Raw genomic sequence first — 24,765 nt, forward strand, 5'->3', positions numbered from 1 at the left:
GACACTGAGGACTGCACAGCGTCCTCCCCCCCCACTTAAATCCAATTCATTTGCAAGACGAAGATAGCACTGATGTCATTGGTGCTCTTCAAGAATGAAGTACTAACAACAATCTTAGCCTATTTGGGGGGGGGGGTTGCAAGGCAATGGGGTTAAGTGGCTTGCCCAAGGCTACACAGCTAGGTAATTATTACATGTCTGAGGCTGGATTTGAACTCAGGTACTTCTGACTCCAGGGCCGGCGCTCTAACCACTGCGCCACTTAGCTGCTCCTTCAGTCTAATTTTTAAAAATCTTTATTAACTTATTAACTTGATTAGTCCTCCAACTCATTCTGAACTTTTAAAGGACTAAACTGCACTCTCATTTTCTTCTAGTTAGAAAGTAAGCACAATAATTCATATTTCTATCTGTCTCAGTGATTACATGGTACCCACATATGATGGTGCTGAAAATTTACCTTTGCTTATAATTTACATATTTGGTTAAACATTAAAGTTGGTCGATGAATGAGTTCATATCAGTTATTTTACCCGTAACAATTCAACTGCTATTTAATAAATGAGTCATGTACAGAGAACTTGGGCTTGTTAGGTGCTGGAGAAAGCTAAAGTATTCAGCAAAGCCATTGTCCTGAATTTAATTTGCTATGTGGAAAATAGACCACAAGGTGGCACTAAGCTTCCAGACATTATTGGGAAGTTTATTGTCATGGTTTCCCAGGTCTATGGGACTGGGGAGTGATGGAGGGAGCTCAGAATTATTTCTAGATCATCAGCAGTTCTTTGAACAAAAACTGGATTGATGGAAAGAAGTGCTCAAATTCAGCAACAGTTTAAAATTTATTAAAAAAAATTTTGAAATGTGCTTGACCTGACCAATGCTACCATTTTGGGATTCTATGAATGCCAAGCATTCAAATGTTTTAATAGAGAACTCTACTTTGATGAACTTGCCATGTTGTTTGAATGCCAGATATGCTGTTCTCAAAAAGACTTAGGGAGAACTCACATAGGGCAAGTGTTCATAGTGGCGTCAGAAGTAGCAATACAAGGACACTCTCAAGGTCTCTCAAGATCTTGCAGCCTGGGAGACACAACAGAGATCACCCAGCATGGCATGCCCTCATGAAAAAGCAAGGCAGACCTGAAGCGGCCCAAAGGAAATGAGAGATGTTTGATGCATACCTTTAGAGTACCCTCATCAGGTGTTCACCTGGACTTTGTGCCCAACTTGGGGTAGAGCCTTCTAAGCTCCTATCAGTCTAATCAGCCACAATCAGACACACTGTAACTTGTCTCTAACATAGTGGTTTCATTTGGGTCTTCTTCAATAGCAAAATCTGAGTCCCAGGCTCAGTTGGCTCACCTGGAAATAGTCAACATGCAAATGCCTTGCCCTTCTCATGTGGTAATTATAAAGATCTGACCCACGCATTCTGTGTCCTAAAGTTCCTTTCAGTTCTGATGTGTTCTAACATTCATCTGATTCCTCAAAATTAATCATTTGGTATCAAAAGCTCCTCATTGATTTACTGGGAGATTCATAGTCAGGTCCTGTTGAACTAGGCAAGGACATGGGAGTGTTAGCCACTTGGATAGTAAGATCATAGCGATGGAACTGAGAGTCACCTCATCACCAATGGTCCTCATTAACCATATGACGAGATGTGTACTTTGAAAGGCCAGAATTAGAAACAATGGCGCTATAACAGGTAGGCAGATACTCTTGGGCTCTGTGTAGGGACAAAATTTAATTATAGCTATTTCAGTGTAATGACCCCACCCCGGACAAACTGAATTTCTCATCACTGAATGTGTTCAGACTGAGGTCAAATGCTTGCTGTTTTTGGAGTCCAGTTCCCCAGAAAAGGGAGTGACTTGTTCCAGGCTAAATAGCTGGTCTCAGATCCAGGGGTTTATCCCCATGCCCTTTGATGACAAAGCTGATGTTCCTTTTAGTAGGTGGGACTTTTATGACCATCTTTTGGAGCAGCCAGGGCTCAGCCTACCTCAGTATCCTTGGCACCGTCATGGTGACATTTGCTAACATGAGCCCCCACTTGTACTGTGATCCTAAGGGTTTCTTTCTGATAGCAGCCCTTGGAATGCCATTTAAGATGACATTCCTGAAATTCTCAAGTTCTGTACAGGCTCTCCTACTGCTTCCTGAACTTAATCCAAATTGAGAAGAATGGCCTTCATTTCCATAGTAAAATGACAGGACTGAGGGAGGCTAGGTTACACAGTGGATAGGGTGCCAGCCCTGGAGTCAGGAGTATCAGAGTTCAAATCTGGCCTCAGACAATAATTACCTGGCTGTGAGGCCTTGGGCAAGCGACCTAACCCCATTTGTCTTGCAAAAAAAAAAAAAACCAAAAAAAAAATGACAGGACTGGATTCATTGAATTGTAAGGTTCTTCATGACTCCAAATTGATGTCAGATGTGTCTGGATCCCAGAGAAAACGGGACTATTATCATCGATTTGGTAGACTAGAAGGGACCTACAAAGAATAGAAGAACCCCAAACCTTAGAGAACCAGGAAAGTCATGATTATGGCCCCCAAAGTATAGACCTGCTCACAAAGTGGAGAATAGACACTAGAAAGTCAGATCCCAAGAGCACAGCAAGAAATGGTGGTGGGGAATGGGGAAATGCAAGCTATTAGGATTATGAAGAGAGATGTATGACTGCTCAGTCTGTTAGAACTTTTGGGGGCCTATTTCACAGACAAAGCTCTCCCCCTGAGAAGATGGGGTTAGGGATGGTTTAAAATGATTTTCACAGAAGCTAGACCCAGCACAAGATGTTAGTGCATATTTTTGAACATTTTCCCCATGATAATGGTGGGCACCACTCCTCAATTATCTAGACAAATTAAGGGACTACAGTTTTGCAGGGAAGAATTGAGGAGTTGAAGACAATTCTGATTAATAGTCTCCTGTTAACTCCTGTGCTCACAGGGACCTGTCACATGATGGGTGAACTCCCTGACTTCATGCATGGAAAAAAGGAGGCAAGGAGACATGTGTTTGTCATCTGACATCCCTCACCACTTGCCCCTGGGCATCTAATTACACTAAGCAAGAATGAACCATTTTCACTGTGTCTAGGCCTCTGCCCAGGAGACTTTCCACCAGGTCCCCTTATCCTTTCGGGTGAATGGGTAGAAAGAACCAACCATCTGGTCTGCCCAGATTTTGCTACCCCTCTGTGTGGTGAGAGAAAGCTGTTAGGAATTGGAATGAGCAGAAATGATCATTATCGTTGATAGACACTGATGAGCTCATTTAGGAAACTTGAGACAAAGTTAAGTGACTTGCCCAGGGTCACACAGCTACTGTCTGAAGCAGGATCTGAACACAAGAAGATATCTTTTTGAGTCCAGGCCCAGTCTATGCACTGTAGCACCCTTCTAACTATCCATTAGACCTGTTAGGGACTAATGAGCTCATTTAGACCAACCTTTGTATTTTACAGAGAATGGGAAAGACCACCCAGAGAGGACAAGGAACTTAACCAACCTGGTGGGAAAATTGCCATTATTTTAGACACAGCTAGGTGTCACTGGTTAGAGCATTGTCCAAGTTTAAATCCTTCCTCAGAAACTGTGTGTGACACTGGGGAAGTCATTTATCCCTGTTTGCCCCAGTTATCTCATTTGTAAAATGATCTGGAGAAGAAAATGGCAAACTGCTCCAGTAACTTTGTCAAGAGTCTGACACAACTAATCAATAAAACAATCCTAGAAAGTAGGGTGCTATTATTTCTACTTGACAACTGGGGAAACTGAGGCAGATTAAATGACTTACCCAAGGTCACACAGCTAGGAAGGGTCTGAAGCTGAATTTGAATTTGAGCTTTCCTGACTCTAGTCCCAGTGCTCTAATCACTACTTAGTTGCTACCTTGGTTGCCTCAACTGTAAAATGGGAATAATTATAGCAACTGCCTCTGAAGGTCATTGTAAGCGTCAGATGAGATATTTGAAAGTGTTTGGCACAGAACGGTACTTAGCAAAAAATGCTTGTTTTCTTTCATTTACTGCTGCTTTTCTTCAACGTCCAGTTTGGTTCTGTTTTGAGGGCAAGAATTGGAGTCTAAGGGCTGTGCTAAACCTGGAGAGAATAGGACATGTCAGCATACAAAGGTAGCCAGTGTTGGAAATGGAGCTAGGAGATGAGTGTTAAATATTCCTTTCTTTAGCACTTATGCTTTACTGAAAACATTTTTTTTTAGTTTTTTGCAAGGCAAAGGGGGTTAAGTGGCTTGCCCAAGGCCACATAGCTAGGTAATTATTAAGTGTCTGAGACCAGATTTAAACCCAGGTACTCCTGACTCCAGGCCCAGTGCTTTATCCACTGTACCACCTAGGTGCCCCTTGAAAACTCATTTCTATAGAACATTAAGGTACCATATGAGCCAGAGAATTTGAGCGCTGAAAGGGACCTCAATGAGCATCTAATTCAACTTCTGCCCCACAGAAGTCTCCTCTCCCCAAGATATTTAAGAAGTGGCCTCCGATTCAGGGCCTTCCATGAGAGAGAGGCCCATTACCTCTCTAAGGTGATCTCTGTCCACTTTGGGGCAGCCGTACGCATTGAGAAGTTTTTTCCCCAGGTCAAGTCTATCTTCTCCTCTTGGCATTGTCTGCCCATTGCTCCTGGCTTTACTTTCTGGGGCTAAGCAGATGAAATCTCATCTCCACAGGACAGATCTTTAAATGCTTACTAACATCTATCATGTCCTTCCTGGCCCCTCAACCCCCAAAACCCCTTTAATCCAAGATGAACAGGACAGTTTCAAGGCCCTTTCCCATGCAGGTGACCCTTTTCTGGACATTCTTTCTGATTATCTTTGGAAACCACAGTACCCCAATCTTGACCTCACTTCTCCAACTGCACAAAACAGATTTCTTGATTTCCAAGTCATTCCCCGCCCCATCCCATGTTTCACACTTATACCACATTTTCTTCAGAGGAGTAAGGAAGAAATATTTAAGATTTTTTTTTTGTTCTCTACCCCAATCCTACAATAAAGAAGCTATCACTTGGATGAAATAATAGTTTTATTGAATATTTGCTCAAATTCTCAGCCCATGTTGAAACCATAAGTAGCCTCTCTGAGATGAGTTATTTAGCCACTCTCACCACCACAAAATGGACACAAGGGAATCAGAAGAAAGGTAACAGCCAAGTGAGCCATTATTTTAAATGCTTCTCAAGGCAGAGACTTCTATCCCATTGCAGATTATGGTTCCGTCCCCTGATCAGAAGAGACATGACCCTTGGCCATCACCCAGTTTAGACATCGTCTAGGAGACTAGATGGGTAACAGATAGTGGAGAGAGCCCCTATCACTATCCCGAAGACGGACATGAAATAGAGCAGAGAATAGAGCAGGAAAGGCCCTGTCATATTATCCAAGTCCACCATTGGAAGGGCAATGGCTTCCGGTGGATGTTGATCCAATAGTAGGCATCTCCTAGATCTTCCTGATGACCGAAGAATTCATCGGTGAAAAAACAATTCAGACCCAATGGTTCCAGCAGGCTACGGACCTTTTTCTCAACACAGCAGACACCTTGGATTAAGGGTCCATAGGGTTTGGGGATCCCAAGGAAAGATTCTAGGACGATCATATTCAACTATGGCAAGAAGAGAAGGGTAGGGACCCATCAGCAGCATCTGGGATCAAGAAGCCCCATTTCCTATACCTAATGGATAGTCTATGCAGAACATTGAGAAGGAAAAATAAACTGCTGAGAGTCTGGGTCACTTTCAAGCAAAAAAGTTCTAAAACAGAAGAAAATCTAATTTGGAGATGGAAGAGATCTTGGTGTCCATTTTAGAGGTAGCTAGCTGTACAGTGTATATAGTGCTGGGTGTGGAGTCAGAAGGTTGTTACTTTTCAGTCATGTCTGACTCTTCATGACCTCTTGTAATTTTCCTGGCAAAGATCCTAGAGTTGTCATTTCCTGCTCCAGCTTATTTTTACAGATGAGGAAACTGAGGCAATTAGGGTTAAATGACTTTCCCAGATCCTACACAACTAGTAAGTGTCTGGGGCTAGATTAAAACTCAAGTCCTTCTGACTCTGGGGCTGGCATTCTGTTCCCTATATACCCCCTAGCTGCTTCAGAGTCAGGAAGAAGAGTTCAAATCTGGTCCTGATCACTTATTAGCTATAGATTCTTGGGCAAGTCACTTAACTCTTGCCCCAGTTTCATCAGTTGTAAAATAGCAACAGCACTTTCCTCCCAGAGTCTAAAATGAGAATATTTTTGAAGCACTTCACCATAGCGTCTGACTCATAGTGGACATTTTTAAATGCTTCTTTCCTTTCCTTTCCCTCCCTCCATGAAGTCCAAACTATCCAAGAATATCCCTGAACAAAATGGCCAAATAACCTTGGCTTGACAATTCCCGCCCTCCACCCCCCAGTGAGGGGGGGAACTCACTGCCTTACAAGGTAGCCTGTCCTTTTTGGGAATAGCTAATTGGTAAGAAGTTCCCTTCTCCTTCCACTCCTGACCCAACAGCAAGTCTAAGTTTGCCCCCTTTATAGCTCTGCCCACCATAGATAATTCTGCTGCTTTGTAGGATATTCTTGACTTCCCTGGGCTAACCATCCTTAGATCCTTGAGCCTGGCAAGTTAGCTGGAGGCACAGTATCCAGAGAGCAGGGTCTGGAGTCAGAAGACTGAAATTCAAATTTGACCTCAGACAGCTGTTTAAGAAAACTAGATATTTCAAGGGTTGAAAGGTTGCCTCCTGACAAGAGGCAAGTGGCAGAGGGCCATCCCAGTGTTATGTGGGTCTTCTGTGTCCTACTCTAAATAGCAGCTATCCTTTAAGATTCTAAATCTTCTTATGATCCCTAATCTTTAGCCATTAGTCTCTTTCCTGAATTCTACTTCTGTCTTACCAGTTTCCTAATGACATTTCAGACCAGGTTCATTCCTGGACTATCTTCTCTCCCTTCTTTTCCATCACTTGCTTGGTGAGTTCATTGACTCCCATTGTTCATCTATCATCATTCCCATGCTAAGGATTCCCAGATCTTAATGTCCAACCTTAAGCTTTTCCCTGCTTGACTCTTTTCTTGTCCTTACCCATAAACCCAATCTATTGTCAGTATCTTATCAGACAGATGTGACATCTCTTATGGATTCTCCTTCTCTCTGCTCCCATATCTATACCTCATTCAGGCCTGATCAGCATCATTCCCCGCCCCTGGATTATTCAAATAGCTTTTAATTGGTCTCCCTGACTAAAATCTTTCCTGCCCTAATCCATCCTCCACATATCTGCAAACGGGATCTTTCTGAATTATGTCTTAACATGTCACTTCCCTTTCCTCCTTCAAATTCCAGTGGCTCCCTATTACCCCAGAACCAAATATGAATTCCTCCATTGTCATTTATAGGCCTCCTTATACTTTTCTCTATACATGATATGACCCAGTTAAGTTGGCAACCTTGATGTTCTTCATACTTAGTCTACTATGTCTTTGTTGTGGTCATCTTCTATGCCTGCAAAGCTCTCCTTTCTCATCCAACTTTCCAGACCTTTTGCAAAAGATCACTGCCTGCCCTTATGACTGAGTGGTACAATTGTAACAGCACTAGGTTCAGAGTTAAAAAGACCTGCCATATTCCTTACCATGTTTGGGAAGAAATGTGCTGCTCGGAGTACTTCTTTTTCAGTGGAGGGATCTTTGACCCAGCCCAGGCGGAACAGCTGGGGAATATCAATGATATCTCTCTCTGAAAGACCCAGTTCTTTCTTTAGCACCCTTCGGTTCCAAGCAATACAAGTCTTGACAGAGACAGAGGAAGAAAAGGACCATTGAGTTTAGAAAAGGAACATGGTCAGTTAGTTCAACCTTCATTTTATAGATGAACAAACCAAGGCCAGGGAAGTCAGGACTTGAATTCTAATCCTACATTCTAACAATCTTGAGATCTAAGTAAAGAGCTTAGAAAAGATCTTTGATAATAAATCCCATCATACTTGTTCATATTAATAGATGGGGATGCTGAGGCCCATATCTTAGGGCAAGTAGGTAGGTCAAGGACTTGAACCCAAGTCTCCCAACTTCTAGCCCTTAACTTTGCCCTTCTATTGAAAATTAGCATGTTATAGCAATGAATTTATCTGGAGAAGGAAGGGAAAAAAAAAAGCTTCCCATATGCCAGGCCTGTAGCAGACAATTCACATTTGTGGAATTGGTTTCCAATTTCATTTTCAGCCTGATCTTCAAAATCTTACCTTCAGTTTTACAACACAGGCCAGGATGTACTCTTGTTAAATTCTAATCTATTTATAATCAGTGACCAAGGGACAAAGAGTTAATTTGTGGGCTCTCAGACTCCTGACCTTAGGGAGGAACAGGAAACAAACTAGGCTTGGAACCACCCAGGTATGCCAGTCCTTCTCCCCCCCACCCCCCACCCCATACCTCTACATAGTCATTCTGTCTCTGCAAACTTTTATCAGCCAAGATCTCATCAATACTCATCTTCACTCTTTCTGTAGGAAAGATAACACAAGGCAATGAGAATAGACATTAGTGGCAGCTAGGACAATCATGGGAGAAAGAAGGTAGGGGGACATGGTCAAGGCAGTATCCCCAATGTCTGGCATGCAGTGGGTGCCTAATAAGTGCTTGTTTACTGACCTGATCCCATAACATTCAGGTCCAGTGATAATTTAAAGCATATCTTAGGCTACCCAATAGATAATTCCTCCCAAACTCGTGACCCCAGGGCTGTATTGGGAAAGCCTGTGATGTGGTTTGGATGGAATCAACCAAGATGAGGAAGATCAAAGAAAGGGTGGTACCAGCATAATGGAGTATGCTTTCATCCACTGTATCTAACACACAAGCATTCCCATGCCCAAATTTTTGCTCCATTCTGAATAGCTGATAGCAGGCACTGGGACTAGCCAGGAGTAACCGGAAGCCCTAGAGATGAAAAGGACAGAACAATGAAGGCCTGTTTGACCACTGATGCCATTTGTGGATTTTCAAGGTTTTCACTGAGATGAGGGCAACAAGAGTACAAACACTGTCACTAGCTACTTTTACCAGGGTGAAGAAGACTAGGGTGTAGACCTAGACTCGATATCTAACAACTTTATCTTTTTATAGAGTTTCTCCCTTAGAAGAAGAGGAGAATTGAGCTGACCAACACAAATGAATAGATACCAGCTGACATATGGGTTATATATCTTATGACCATGAAGCCAACATTCCCTTTTCAGATGAAGGAAAACAAAATCTGAAAAGTTCAATTAAAGTCACACAGCTAGGAGGAGGAGTATCCAGATTTGAATTTGGTTTCTCCAATTCCATAGCTATAGTCTTCTCACTTGACCATGTGGTCATTAGTTTCTCCTTCTAAGGCATTTGTGGGGGTTAACTCCAGGTCCTTAGCTACTCACTAACAGTTCCAATTCATATCAGGTCCCACCCTTTCCCATACACTCCCGACTTAGCCAGGCTGGACAGACTGGAGACTTCCCACCTTTACCTTTCTATCGTTGGCAGGGACGAAGGCCAGGAATCCTTTCACGTTGCCCTCAAGCAACCATTCGGAGAACAGTTCCAAGGGTTCTTGTAAATTCTGGGCATAGATGAATTTCCGCAAATTTTGGTTCACTTCAGTTATGTTTTCCCTATTAAACACAAGAGTTAAGGAAAGTTAGGAGGTATCCAGGAAGAGAAAGGCATACTGAAGGTCAGCCAGGGCCAAAGAATAGCAATCCTGAGCCTGGCAACTCACAGAAGATTCTTCTGACATTCTGTCCATTGGGTGAGCATTGTGCCTATTTCATTTTAGGTTTTTAAAAACTCCATATAAACTGATTCCTAAAAGTCACACACAAAGTGACAAAAGAAAGATTTGAACCTTGGTCTTCTGACTTCAAATTTAATGCTTTCTTTTATCTCACCAATATCTACTAAAAAGTCCAATTTAAAGTTCTCTTCTTAGAAGTCTTTCCTCATGTACTTGAGATCAGTAGAAATATAATTATCCTACCACATCAAGACTTTCCTCATCATGGTTTTGATATATCGTGGGTTGGCATAAGAAATTAAATGGGATTTATTTATTTACATATTACTAAAATAATCTTGTGATAAAAGTAAACATAATCCTTCTTCCCCCCCCCCCCACAAAGAAAGAGAAACCTCATGAAAAATGAAGTGACAGGGGAAAAAAAAGTATTTCAGCCTGTGTTCAGATAACATCAGTTGTCTCTGGGATGGATTGCATTCTTTATCATAAGTCCATCAGAGAAGTTGCTTCATTATTTTTCCCCACAGTTGCTATTGCTAGCTATTTTCTTCCATCTATTCCTTTCCACTCCTGTTTATTCAATTCCCTCTCCTTTCACTTTGTCCCTCCCTCAAAAGTATGTGGTGGGGCAGCCAAATGGCGCAGTAGACAGAGCACTGACCCTGGAGCCAGGAGGTCTTGGGAGTTTTACAGAAATCACATGTGATATATGAAGGTCAGCAGATGATACAGAAAAAAAAGTTTAGAAATTTAGAAAGGCATAAAATACATGTCTAATATTGTATAATATCAATCTAATTTTTACATTAAGGTGTTGGAAACACTCCATAAAAGAAAAAACATTCAGACTTCTTCTCTGGTATATAATGGGGGAGCCAAAAATTTTTACTAACATTTTCTAGATTGCAGAGTGGGGTGGGGCACCCCATAACCCCTACAATGTAGAAAGTACAACTGTAAGGTTCTTGAGAACAGAAACTAATTTCTTTTTCCCCCCTCTGTCTACCCATGCCTGAAGAGTACCTTGAGCATCGTTGGGGTATAACAAACGTTGAGTGGATTAGCTTATTGAATCCCACATGAACCTCTCTTGGGAAAGCTTATATGCACTGGTACACTTGCCATTAAGTTAGTGTGCTGGGTCCTCAACTTCTGGGCAGAACCAAGATGGTAGCATGAAGCTAGCATGCTCCCAGAGATTTTTCCTACATATTAAATGAAGTCTCTACACAGACATTAAAGCTACAGATTCCACCAAAGGGGGAAAAAAAAAGATCAAAACAATCTTTCAACTGCAGACATTGTGGAGGATCTTCAGTGAAGGTTTTTCTTGGGGGGAGGGGGGTGGAGTGCAGTGGTTTGTTCCTAACCCAGTCCAATCTTTTACCCCATTATTCCTAGGGTTCAGGCTTTGTCTGGGGTTGGGACCAACTTTTCTGGCTTGCTATCTAGTTGCCAGGACCTAGGCTTCACTATGGCTTAAAAACCTCCCTCTTGCTTTCCCACTCTCCTGCCTAGTTGGTTCTTTACTTTCCCTCTTCTCCACCCCTACCCCCAAGAGAGAGACCTTTACTGAAGATCCTCCATGATGTCTACAGTTGAAAGCTTGTTTTGATCCATTTTGGGGGGTGGGATCTGTACCTTTAATGTCTGTATGGAGACTTCATTTAATGTGTAGGAAAAATCTCTGGGAGCATGCCACCAACCTGGTTCTGCCCAGAAGTCAAGAACCCAACACATTGAGACAGAAAAGGTGCTTAGTGACCCTGAGGTAATGCTGCTTATCAGTCAATCAAATAATCAACCTTTGAGGATAATTCTTCTTTCAGATTAGATAAAAGGAATATTTTTGACAAAGGGGATTTAAGTATAAGACAGAGTTAAAACAATAAATAAAAAGGACTATTCTAGGAGAAGGCTATGCATTAATGGAAAATTAACACCAGGTAGAGGCACAAAGACTGATTTTAGTAGAGGGAAAGAAGGGAGGGCATGATCATTGAGAAAACCCTACTCAACAGATTTGGCCCTGACTCCGGGGCCAGTGCTCTCTCTACTGTGTCCTGAGCTGACCCCTTTCATTCATTTTTGAAGAAGTCCATAACAACAGGAAGGTGATGCCATGACAAACAAGTGAATTGGATTTTGAGTGGGGGTATGCTGTGCTAAATTACCAGTCTCACTTTCTATTCCAGGGCCATCTGGGTCCAGTGGCCAGATATGAATCAGGATGACTGAGATGGTCCTGGATATGGGACAATCAGGGTTAAATGACTTGTCCAAGGTCATGCAACTAATAAGTGACAAGTGTCTGATATTGGATATGAACTCCCATGCTCCTGAATCCAAAGTCAGTGCTCTATCCACTATACCCCTTAGCTGTCCACTAGGATATAAAAACCTATCAAATACAGAAAGGCAGAAATAATAAATGCATACTTTTCAGGTCATGCAAAAAAATTACATGCAATAAAGGGCCATGGAAAGAAGCTGCAAATTAATTGAGAACCAAATGACTTAATTTTAAAGAATGAGTAGATCAAATAGCAAGTCATAGAAATAATCATTTCATCCAAGAAAATAATGACAATGAGACAGCATACCAAAATTTATAGGATGCAGCCAAAATAGTTTTTAGGGGAAATTTTATATTTCTAAATGCTGATATGAATAGAGAAAGGAGAGAAAGGAATTGGGTATGCAACTAAATAAACTAGAGAAAGCACAAGATACCCAATTAAATACCAAATTAGAAATTTTGAAAATGTAAGGAGAGATTGACTAAATTGAAAATAAGAAAATCATTGACCCAATAAATAAGATTAAGAGTTGGTTTTATGGAAAAAACAATAAAATAGATCAACCTTTGGTTAACCTGATAAAAAAAGAAGAAAACCAAATTACCAGTATTAAAAATGTAAGTGGTGAACTTTACCTCTAATGAGGAAGAAATTAAAAAGATAATTCAGAGCTATTTTGCCCAACTGTATATGCCAATAAACTTGATAACCTGAGAAAAATGGATGAATATTTACAAAAATACAAACCAGCCAGATAAGCAAGAATAAAATACTTAAATAATCCCATTTCAGAAAAAAATTGGGAAAACCATCAATAAACTTCCTAAGGAAAAAGTCTCTAGGTTCAGATGAATTTTCAGGTGAATTCTATCATACATTTAATGAATAATTGATTCCAATTCTACATAACATTTTTTTTTTAGATTTTTCAAGGCAATGGGATTAAGTGGCTTGCCCAAGGCCACATGGCTAGGTAATTATCAAGTGTCTGAAGTTGCATTTGAACTCAGGTACTCCTGACTCCAAGGCCGTTGCTCTATCCACTGCGCCACCTAGCTGCCCATAACATATTTTTTAAAATAGGAGAAAGTTCTACCAAATTCCTTTTATGACACCATATAGTACTGAATCAAAACAGACAAAGGAAATTATAGAGCAATCTCCCTAATGAACATTGATACAAAAATCTTAAATAAAATTTTATAAAAGATTATAGCAAGTTATTACTAGGGTAATAAACCAAGATCAGGTAGGATTTATACCAGTTAGGCTGGAATGGTTCAATATTAAGAAAACAAACAACATAATTGAATATATTAATAAAAAAACCAAGCAGAAATAATGATTTATCTCAATAGATGCTGAAAAAAACCTTTGACAAAATATAACATCCATTCCTATTAAAAACACTAGAGAGTATAGAAATAAATGAAAATTTCCTTAAAAATAATGAGCAATGTCTATCTAAAACATCAATAAACATCATATGTAATAGGGATAAACTAAGCAGTTCCAATAAGAGTGGGGTAAAATAAGGATGCCCATATGTTGATACAGTATTATAAATGTTAGTTTTAGCTATAAGAGAAAGAAATTGAACTAATTAGAACTGGATACAAGGAAGCAAAACCTTGACTTTGTAGATGAAATGGTGGTATACTTAGAGAATCCTAGAAAGTCATATTAAAAAACTACTTGAAACAGTTAACAATTGCAGCAAATAGCAGGATATAAAATAACCCCACACAAATCATCAGCATTTCTATATATGAACAACAAAGCCCAAGGACGAGATAGAAAGAGAAATTCCATTTAAAGTAACTGCAAGACAACATAAAATACTTAGGAATCTACCTGTCTAGGCACACCCAAAAACTGTATGGAAGTCATGGCAAAACACTTCATGCAAATAAAGTCAGATCTTAACAACTGGGAAAATGTCAATTGTTCATGGTTAGGCTAAGCTAATTTAATAAAAATGATAATTCTACTGAAATTAAATTACTTATTTAGAGCCCTACCAAACTACCAAATACCAGTTTAACAAGCTAGAAAAGAATAACTGGAGCAAAATTCAAAATGACAAATATCAAGAATCTCAAGGAAACTGATGAAAAAAAATGTAAAGGAAGATGGCCTAGCTCTACCAGATCTAAAATTAATACTATTAAGTGGTAGTCATCAAAACTGCCTGGTATTGATAAAGAAATAAAATAATGTGGATTTAGGATAGGTACAAAAGAAATAGTAGTTAATGATTATAGTAATCTCTTGTTTGACAGACCCAAAGACATTAGCTTCTGGGACAAGAATTATTTGACAAAAATTATTGGGAAACCTGAAAAATTGTATGGTAAAAACTAGGCATAGACCCATATCTCACACCCTATTCCAAAATAAGGTCAAAATGGCTATAGAATTTAGACAGAAAAAGGTGATATCCCAGACCAATGAACAGATCAAGAGATACTCTTGTCAGAGCTCTGGAAAGGGGAGAAATTTATCACCAAGCAAGAAATAGACTACATTATAAATTACAAAATGGATAATTTTGTTTAATAAGTTTTTGTACCAATAAAACCACTGCAGCCAAGATTAGAAGGAAAACAGAAAGCTGGGAAACAATTTTCATGGCTAGGGATTCTGATAAAGACCCTATTTCTAAAATATATAGAGAATTGAATCAAATTTATAAAATTCCAAGTCATTCCTTAAATAATAAATGGTTAAAGGATATGAACAGGCAATTTGCAGATGAAGAAATTAAAGTTTTATATAATCATGTGAAAAATGCTTCAAGTTATTCCTGATTAGAGAATACACATTAGAATAATTATGAGATATCACCTCATACCTATCAGATTCACTAAGATGATAGAAAGGGAGAACCAATCAATGTTGGAGTTGTGGGAGGACTGGACATTAATGAAGTTGTGAACTAATCCAACCATTCTGGAAAGGAATATGGAACTATGTCCAAAGAGCAATAAAACTGATTTTGCCCTTTGACCTAACAATATACACACTGGGTCTATATAAAGAAGAAATAATAAAAAAAAATGGGAAAAGTCCCACATATTCCAAAATTTTCATTTACAGCTCTTTTTATAGTAGCAAAGATTTGGAAATTGAGGGGATTCCCAATGATTGGGGAAAAGACTGAAAAAAAGTTAATGCTATGTAGATATTATGGAGTATTTTTGTTCTATAAGAAACCCTGAATGGTCAGAATGTGGAAAAAAATTATAGAACTGATCCTGAGCAAAGGGAGTAGAACCAAGAGAACATTGTACACAGTAACAGCAGCACTGTTAAGTTGATCAGCTCTGATGGATGTAGCTTCTCTCAGCAGTTCAGAGAGCTAGGACAATCCTGGGAGACATGTTATGGATAATGACATCATACAAAGAAAAAACAAAACAAAAAAAGCTACTGAATCTGAATGAACACTGTGTTCACTTTTTTAAAAAATTTCTCTTATGTTTTTCCTTTCTATTCCATAGTTCTTTCTTTTTTCTTTAGTCCTAATTCCTTAAACAGAAAATACTAATAGGTAAACATGTTGAACACAAACGTACATGTACGAAGTTCACTAGACTGTCTGCCACTGAGAGGAAGGAGGTGGAAGATAATTGTTTAATGTGCATGTGAATGAATATTGAAAAAGTTTAATTACATGCAATTGGAAAAATAAAATAAAATAATAAATAAGAAAAAATGCGTGTCTCATTTTGTCTCATGATGCAGTTCTCACTATATCATTGTTTTCTTCCTCATTAGATTGTGAGCTCCCTAAGTGCAGGGACTGTTTTTTACCTCTTTTTGCACTCCTCAGGATATAATAGGTGTTTAATAAATGTTTATTGTTTGAGTCTTCCCCAGTAAAATGCCTTCCATTCAGTCGACATTTGAAAAATGCTTGTGACACAAATAGGGTAGGGAGAATCAATTTTCACATTCCCTATTTCAAGTCTTGAACTTCCTCTTCTCACCTGGGCAAGCTGCCATCTCCAATGAGAATCCTGCCCAAAGGATAAAAGATGCCATGGACAGTGACTGGTGGGCTGACTTCCAGGAACCCAGAAGCATCCAGATTGTCATCATCTTCTCGTTCACGGATCACATAACCAAGAGATGATGGCTGGGAGAAAAAGTCAGTATTGGATATTTGAACAAAAATCATTATCCTATTGGTTCATGTGGACCAGGTTGTGGTTAAGAATTTAAGCCTATGAATCAGAACTAAGGGTTTTTGAAACACCTTCAATTTACAGGAAAAAAGTGAAGGCCAAGGATATTAGTTGACTTTACGAGTCAGTGACAAAATTGGATTCAAACCCAGGTCTTTGGAGGAGTGCATATCTCTTTAATGTTACCTTCTCAAAATTTTAAAAATAGAGTTGAAGGGACCTTAGTGGCTAGAAAACTTTCCTACAAACACACCTAACAGTGATCCGTGGACCTCTATTTGAAGAGGGAGGAGAGGAAACTTACTACCACTCATTCTACTTTTTTTTTTTTAACATCTCATTGTTAATCTAAACTTTTATTTCAAGTATAAATTTCCTTCTTTATAGCTTATCATTCCTAGTTTTGACCTCTAGGGCCAAACAGAGGAGGGTTGACCTCCTTCTAGGTGACAGCCCTTCAAATACTTGCAGATTCATTATTTTTTTTTCCCTTGTTTGACCCTCCCCACCCCCAATCTCCAGGGCTAAACATCCCTAGCAACTCTTCTATTCTGGTCACCTCTACTGAATACTTTCCAGCTTTTCCAATGTCCTTTCTAAAATGTAATATCTAGACCAGTATTTGGTTGGAAAAGAATTCCTGAGGTCATCTAAGACTATTCTTTCCACTTCTAGGCAAGTCCACTCAAAGACCAAAGTCCCTCTCATCACTCTGCAGACCAAGGCAGAAGACCTGGGTTCAAGAGTGTCCTCTTTGGACCGATATGTACCAGTCAAATCTCCCTCAATCCAGACCTCAAGTTTCTTCATTTGCAAAATAGAGAAAATAAACAACTTTATCACTGACCTCAAGGTGCTAGACCAAGGGAAAAAAAATTTCAAACAGGTATACAATAGACAAATAAAGGTTATTTTTTACCTCCTTGTGACCAGTTTAGGAGAATGGCATCAGAGCTTACTGTACCCATCCAAGACATTTACCAGTGTGTTTTTGAACACGAAGTCCTTGATTTTCTTGCTCCATGGAAGGTCGAGGAAAACAGGAAAACATTGTTGAGGACTCTGGGTATACCCAATCGCCACCTCATTCTGGGAAGGAATGAAAAGGAGCCAGTCTCATTTCATATAGAATTTAGCAGTGGCAGTAACTTGAGTTATCTCTAACTCTTCCTTCTCCTGTCTCACAAACTAGTCTCTATCTCCCAATTGTCTCTTGGGCTTTCAGCCAAAGTTTCAGCAATTCCAAATAATTGCCCTCTTTGCAAACTAGCTCTTCCTTCTACCTGCCTTATTTGTACTGGGGGCACCATGTTTTTCCAGATAGCTAGGTTCAAAACTTCAGTTCTTTGCATTTTTGAGGAGCAAGGAGATGAGATGCCAAGAATGAAAAAGCAAAATATGACCTAGTCCATACCCTGGACATCTTAGAGAAACCCAGAGTTGGAGTTTTGGAAGGGACCCCAGCAGTCTTCTGATCAACTCAAACACTCTGAAAAGATCCCTATTAGAGTACATGATAAAGAGGCATTCAGTCTCTGCTTGGAACTCTTCAAGGAGAAGACCTCCTAAGGTAGCACATTCTACCTTCAGATAGCTCTAAATGGTTAATAATAAAATCTCAATAATACAGTTCTTTAAGGTTTGTGAAACATTTGACACATCAAGCCCAAGTTTATTTTCCTGAATTTCCTCTTACCTAGTGTCTTTTTCTTTGTTTTTTTGCAAGGTAACAGGGTTAAGTGACTTGGCCAAGGTCACAGTTATGTAAGTATTAGTGTTTGAGGTTTTTGAACTCAGATCCTCCTGACTCCAGGGCCAGTGCTCTATACACTGTACCACTGAGCTGCCCCTTAGATAGCTTCTTGTACCAGGCCCCTTCTCCTGATTTCCTTCCTGGATTGGCATATACTTTTACTGAGCTGTCTTCTCCTCTCCTCCCCTTCCTCCCTAGCATAGCTGCCAAAATTCTTTTGCTAAGGCACAGGTGTGAGCATGTCCATTTCCTGTTCAGAAGTTATCCTTGACTCCCTATCCTTCCTATGATAAAGTAGATGCCCTTTAGTTTGGAATTCATTCTGCCATCTTACTCCAACCACCAGGTCTTCTACATCGCAACTAAGACATGAGCTGTTCTGTGAACTCCAGGTTGAACTCTCCCCGAGTCTCATAGCTCTGCCTCAGAAGCTCTTGATTTAGCTCATTGTTTCTTTGAGGTCTTGCTTGACCCTCCCATTCCCAGCTAAAATCTATACTTAAGTATCTTATGTCTAGGCCTCCCTCAGGTTTACTGATAGAAGCCTTACCCAAATTGGTCTACTCTAAATAACTGCCCCTATTATTCCATTTGAGGTTCTTGAGCCCTCTTCCCTACATCCAGGTTTCTTAGCTAGGAACCCAGGCCATCTTACCCCATATAACTCATTTGCCCATTCCAATTCATGCAACAAATAGCATGCTTCCTCCCCACCTCTGTTTCCCCTGTCCCTCTTGCCCAAGAGAACAGGACCATTGGGACAGAGAGGGGAACTCAAGAGAGCTAGGTTCTTCAAGTTGATGTTACCCCAATCCATGTATCAAGACGAACTTCATCTTTGGGGCAGAAAATAAGCTCAATCCTAGTTTTATAGATATAGTCCAAAATAGTATTCAAGTATCTCGACCAAGGTATGGACCTGGAGAGAAAAGTAAAAAAAAAAAAAAACTCAAAACAAATCCCATTCCATAAGAAGGAATGTTTTTGGGGGGAGGGAAAGGTAGGGGAAGGGTTTCAGTTATTTTTGAATCCATGACCCTCAACTTAAAAAGTATTCTTTATAAAGACTTTGGGGTGGGGGGAACCTTGACCAGAGCTTTAACTAACATGGTGCTACTGGGAACTTGTTCCAGAATGCTAAAAACTTGAAGGGGGGTTTGCATATTTGAATTCCTTCAGTAATGTAGGACAACCAAGCTTAATTTCTCAAAATAGGAAACTGTCAAATAGCAACATGCATTTTCTCTTTGACTTTACAACTCAGGAAAACTTCCTTTAGCTTCCTAAACCTTATAGTATACCAAATCTCCCTACTCACAGGGGCTAATATCCCAAGGTTCACATCTTCTCCCAGTTCCCTTTTCTTTTCCTCCTAAATTTGATATCATACTGCTTACTCAGTCAGTTTGCAAGTTCATTCAAGGGAGACGCAACACTTACTCTGCCGTTACTCCCCACTCAACCAACAATCCATTTTGAGTATCAAAACCTACTTTATCTCCATGCATGGACAAAATCTTATGGTTTTGAGAAACCAGAGTAGAATACAGGCAGAGAAGTTCTCAACTAGCTGAAGAATTTAAAGAAAGAACTTGATGCTACAATAGCCATGGATCAATCTAGCTCAGTGGGTTAAGGGTCAACAGAACATTGGATTCCAGGTGATAAATTGTGATCCATATCCATCGGTTTTTGCTATTTCTATTGGCAGGTTGAGGGATAGAAGAGTATTAACCCATATCAATCTATGTGAAATGAAATTGTAAACACATACAAAAAATCTTTGGAAAGTTTACCAATCTGTAAATATCTTTTAGCATATCATGTGGTGGTGGTGGTGGTGAGGTGGGAATAGAAGGGGAAGGGAGGAAGAGAAAGAGGAGGATAACTTCTTAGTTTTAATTTCAAACTACTTTTAGAGCTCTGATCTCATCCATGGAATGAGATCAAGTGTTCCTATAGCAGAAGTCCCCTCCCTAGTCCTTTTCTGCTTGGATTAAGTTATTCTGCTATGGGCTATAGGTCATTAAACTCTAGCCTCAGTGTTTTCCCATCTCTTCAGTCCCTTCCAAAACCCAGCTTCCAAAAAAAAAAAAGGAGGAATGAGAGGGTAGGGAAAATTGTTCAGTTCTTTTTCAACTGAATCTGACTCAGACTCCATTTGGAGTTCTCAGCAAAGATTCTGGAGTGTCTGGGATCCCATAGCTAGTAAGTGTCTGAGGTCAGAATTGAACTCAGGAGTCTTCCTGATTCTGGGTCCAGCCATTAAGTCACCTGGATAAGACTCCAATTACTAGAACATACTTGTTTGACTTTGTCCTTGACTCTGGCTCTGGCTCCAGCTCCGACTCTGGCTCCGACTCCAATGACCCTGTCAACCACTTGATAGGCAACATACCTTTGGTATTCCTCCAAAATCTCCATGGACGCAAGGGCTGATTTCTCAGTTTACTAGAAAGAAAACCAGCAAAATAGCTCAATGGGGGAAGGGGGACATGGAGGCCCACTCCTAGGAAGAACACAGTTAATTTCATCCCATTCTAATGAGGTCCCTAATGGTAGAGGGGGGGTCACCAGAAAGCTCTTTGATCTGCTCACTGGCATGGAGAGCTGTGGGGTTGAGTCCAGGGCAGAAGGAAGATGTCTTAGTGTGGCCTTTTGAAGTCCCTTCTCATCCTTACCTGGTCATATAGATTGCCTTGGCTGGTTGGGTGCTAGGAGTCATGATCCATGGTGCTACACGGAAATCCACTCTTGAATTTTGGATCAGAGGCTCAAGGACATCCTATAGGAGGTGTAGTAGAAACCATTAATCATTAGTGTTATAGAAAAGCTAGATTCATGTCCCTACTCACCTACTTCCCGGCTGAGTGAACCTGAGCCAGTCATTTCCTCCTTTCTGGGTCTCTGTTCCCTCAATCTTAAGAGGAAGGGGCTGAATTAGGAGTGGTTTCTGTAGCTTTAAGAGACATACGATTCCAACTGGAAATCTATGATCCTAAGTGACCAGCTCTTAAGCTTCTATATTCACTGGAGACTAGAATCAATCTATCCTTCCCAAATTTCCCTTCTTCCTGTTTCTCCCAAGGTCTTTTCTTCACATGGGATGACTGAATTCTTCCCCACCCTATCTCTTCAACTGTTTCTCCAACTTGCCCTCCAGATTTTACCAACCTCCACCAAAGTCCATTCCCATACATGCCTCATTAGAATGATCCAACAAGGAGAATGTGAAAGAAACCATCCCAGAGAAGTCAGCATCTGGGAAGGAAAGCGCTTCCACATAAAATTCCCGTTTCTCAGAGTTTCTCAGATATGTGACAGTATGGCAAGGTTTGTTTGGCCCCAGTATCATTTTGTAGGAAGTTTTTATAGTGGGTCCTAGAAGAAGGAAAAGATGACTTAGGTTAGAGGACCAGATCCCTGGTTCTGAATTGGGAAGTGGGGCAGAATGGGACATCAAGGTTCAGTGGCTCATTGCTACTCCAAGAGAATAGATGCAGTCTTCCAAATCTTGGGTGCATTGAGATGAAACTAAAAATTATTTCTTGACTATCAATAGCCCTCTTAGCAATTGTATGATTTCTGTTAACCAATTGGATAGGAATATGAGTGTTTACACATAGCTTCTTCTTGAAGCTAAGCTAATGATACTTGTAATGATATCCCCTCTAAAATGGGCATTAGAGAGAAATTCAGAAACTATATGAAAAAAATTACGAAACATTTTTCTTCCCAAATAAGACCAGATCTGAATAATTGGAAAAATGTCAATTGCTCCATGGGTAGGCCACACTAATGTAATAGAAGCAACAATTCTACCTAAATTAAATTATTTTTTTCAACGTCATATCAAAGTACCAAAAAATTATTTCATACAGCTAAAAAAAAAGTAGCAAAATTCATCTGGAGGAACAAAAGGTCAAGAATATCAAGGGAATTAATGGAAAAACTGCAAAGAAAGGTGACCTAACCACATCAGATCTAATATTATACTATAAAGCAGAAATCAACAAAATTATTTGATACTGGATACAAAACAGAGAAGTAGGTCAGTGGAAAAAGTTAGATACAAAAGAAACAGTAGTAAATGACTATGATGATCTACTATTTGCTTGAACCAAAGACTCCCAAGTTCTGGGTTGAGAACTCACTATTTGACAAAAACTGCTGGAAAAACTGGAAAATGACTTGACGGAAACTAGGTATAGACCAACATCTCATACCCTACAAGAAAATAAAATAGAAATGGGTACAGGATTTAGATATAAGAGCTGATAGTGTTTAGAAGAATAAAGAATAAGGATTCTGTCAGATCTATGGAAAGGGGAGGAGTTTATGACCAAACAAAAGATAGAGAATATTATAATATGCAAAATGGACAATTTTAATTACACTAAATTAAAAGGGTTTTGGTCAAATAAATCCAGTGCAACTAAGATTAGAAGGAAACCTGGGAACAATTTTTACAGCTAGTGTTTTTATGAAGGACTCATTTCTAAAATCTATATAGAGATATCTGAGTCAAATTTATAACATTACAGGTTATTCCCAAGTTGATAAATGATCAAAAGATATGAGCAGGTAGTTTCTCTTACACACACACACACACACACACACACACACAAATATTTTTCTATATATGAGAAAAAATGCTTTAAATCATTATTGATTAGAGAAATACAAATTAAAACAACTCTGAGGTACCATATCACACCTATCAGATTGGTCAGTGACAAAACAGGAAAATGATTGATGTTGGAGAGGATGCGGGGAAGGCTGTTGCTGGAGTTGTGAATTGATGCAACCATTCTGGAGAGAAATTTGGAACTATATCCAAAGAGAAATCAAACTGTGCATACCCTTTGATCCAGTAATACCACTACTAGGTCTATCCCCAAAAGATTATTAAAAAGGGGCAAAAGAGCCATGTGTACAAAAAATATTTGTAGCAACGTTTTTGTAGTGGCAAAGAATTGCAAATGGAGGGGATGTCCATCAATTAGGGAGTGACTGAATAAATTGTGGTATATGAATGTAATGGAGTATTACTGTTCTCTAAGAAATCATGAATGGGCAGACTTCAGAAAAGCCTGGAAAAACCTACATGTACTGATGCTGAGTGCAGTAAACAGACCCAGGAGAATATTATATTCATTAACAGAAACATTGTAGGATGAACAACCATGACAGACTTTGCCCTTCTTAGAAGTAAAATGATCAAAGAATTTTTTTAGGTTTTTTTTTTGCAAGGCAATGGAGTTGAGTGGCTTGCCCAAGGTCACACAGCTAGGTAATTATTAAGTGTCTGAGGCCAGATTTGAACTCAGGTACTCCTGACTCCAGGGCCAGTGCTCTATCCACTGCACCATCTAGCCACCCCAATCAAAGACAAGTCTAAAGGATCTGTGATAGAAAATACTATCCTTATCCAGAGAGCTATGAAGTCAAGGAAGGGAAGAGGAGAGGGGAAGGTAAAATTCATTCTTCCCTTTCTTCTGAGTTTGAAGAATTTCTTTTTGCTGATCCAGTTACTTGTAAAGCTAAGACTTTTTCCAGTTTGGTCTTAGGTTCCTTTGTTTTTTGTTATCACAACCCAACCACTGTTTTAAACAGAACATCAAGAGCCCTCAGAAAGGGAGGTAAATGAACTCATCACTATTGTAATCTGTCCTTTCTCTTTACCTGTTCTCATTGTTCCTTATAACCACTAATCCAAATTGCTCAGTCCATTTAAACCAGAAAATGCTGGGGAGGATAATAATATGATCAAAAATGGTCAATATAAGGAAGCAAGTGGCAAGCCTATGAAAGTTCTGAAACAATGTAAGCAAGCAGTCTTTGGCTCCAACTCCTGAAGGGAAGACCACAAAGTTCAAAAACATCCTTGAACTTGCAAAGACTTATCCCTCCCTCCCTACTCCCTTGATCACTATAATTGTACAATGGCATGAGTCTTAATTTTGGAGATGACCAAAAAAAGGGCCCCTCAGGGCCAAGTCTCCTATTTGTTACTGGGAGCAAATTGGTTCCCTTCAACCCTGGAAGTAGGTAGTTGAAACTATGGTTAAAACTAACTGGTCCTCTGAGATCTAAAACCCCACTTTAAAAAAAAAAGTTAATTTTTTTCCAACCTTCTGCAAAGATAGTTTTCAACATTAACTTTTTTGAAAGATTTTGAGTACCACATTTTTCTCCTTCCTTCTTTTTCCCCTTTGACAGAGTAATCTGATATAGGTCTTGTGTGTGTGTGTGTGTGTGTGTATGTATAAACTATATTAAATATATTTCCATGTTAGTCATGTTATGAAAGAATCAGAACAAAAAGGAAAAACCATGAGAGGAACAAAATAGAAAACAAATTTCAAAAATTGAAAGTAGTAAAATTTGGTCTGTCTTCATACTCCATAGTTCTTTCTCTGGAGCTGAATGGTATTTTCTATCACAAGTCCTTTAGAATTGTCTTTGATCTTTATACTTTGTAGAGTAACCCTGGTCAAGTCACTTAACCTTGTTTGCCTCAGTGTCCTCATCTATAAAATGAGCTGAGAAGGAAATGGCAAACTAGTATCTCTGCCAAGATAACTCCATATAGATTATGAAGAGTCAGACATGACTGAAATAATTCGATGAAAGCATGTACATAGTGTTTGATGTTTGCAAAGCACTTTAATATCTCATTTTATCTTCACAAATCACTCTGGAGGGAAAGGT

General features: G+C 39.6%; 1 protein-coding gene across 1 annotated transcript in view; it reads right to left on the bottom strand.

Annotated features, from left to right (window-relative positions):
• Nucleotides 1–5,058: 5,058 nt before the first annotated feature.
• Nucleotides 5,059–24,765, bottom strand: part of LOC141509075 (protein-arginine deiminase type-4-like) — a 30,832-nt gene continuing 11,125 nt past the window's right edge. Inside the window, exons 7-17 of the mRNA XM_074218290.1 lie at nucleotides 21,254–21,432; nucleotides 20,733–20,836; nucleotides 20,356–20,502; nucleotides 18,859–18,970; nucleotides 17,280–17,387; nucleotides 16,101–16,249; nucleotides 9,539–9,683; nucleotides 8,847–8,970; nucleotides 8,464–8,534; nucleotides 7,665–7,820; nucleotides 5,059–5,647 (exon numbers count right to left, since the gene is read on the bottom strand). Of these exons, the coding sequence (XP_074074391.1) occupies nucleotides 5,414–5,647; nucleotides 7,665–7,820; nucleotides 8,464–8,534; nucleotides 8,847–8,970; nucleotides 9,539–9,683; nucleotides 16,101–16,249; nucleotides 17,280–17,387; nucleotides 18,859–18,970; nucleotides 20,356–20,502; nucleotides 20,733–20,836; nucleotides 21,254–21,432 (1,529 nt within the window). The 3' untranslated portion in view covers nucleotides 5,059–5,413. The remainder of the gene's footprint in view (nucleotides 5,648–7,664; nucleotides 7,821–8,463; nucleotides 8,535–8,846; nucleotides 8,971–9,538; nucleotides 9,684–16,100; nucleotides 16,250–17,279; nucleotides 17,388–18,858; nucleotides 18,971–20,355; nucleotides 20,503–20,732; nucleotides 20,837–21,253; nucleotides 21,433–24,765) is intronic.

This window comes from Macrotis lagotis, chromosome 1 (assembly GCF_037893015.1).
Source record: "Macrotis lagotis isolate mMagLag1 chromosome 1, bilby.v1.9.chrom.fasta, whole genome shotgun sequence".
NCBI classification, from domain to species: Eukaryota; Metazoa; Chordata; class Mammalia; order Peramelemorphia; family Peramelidae; genus Macrotis; species Macrotis lagotis.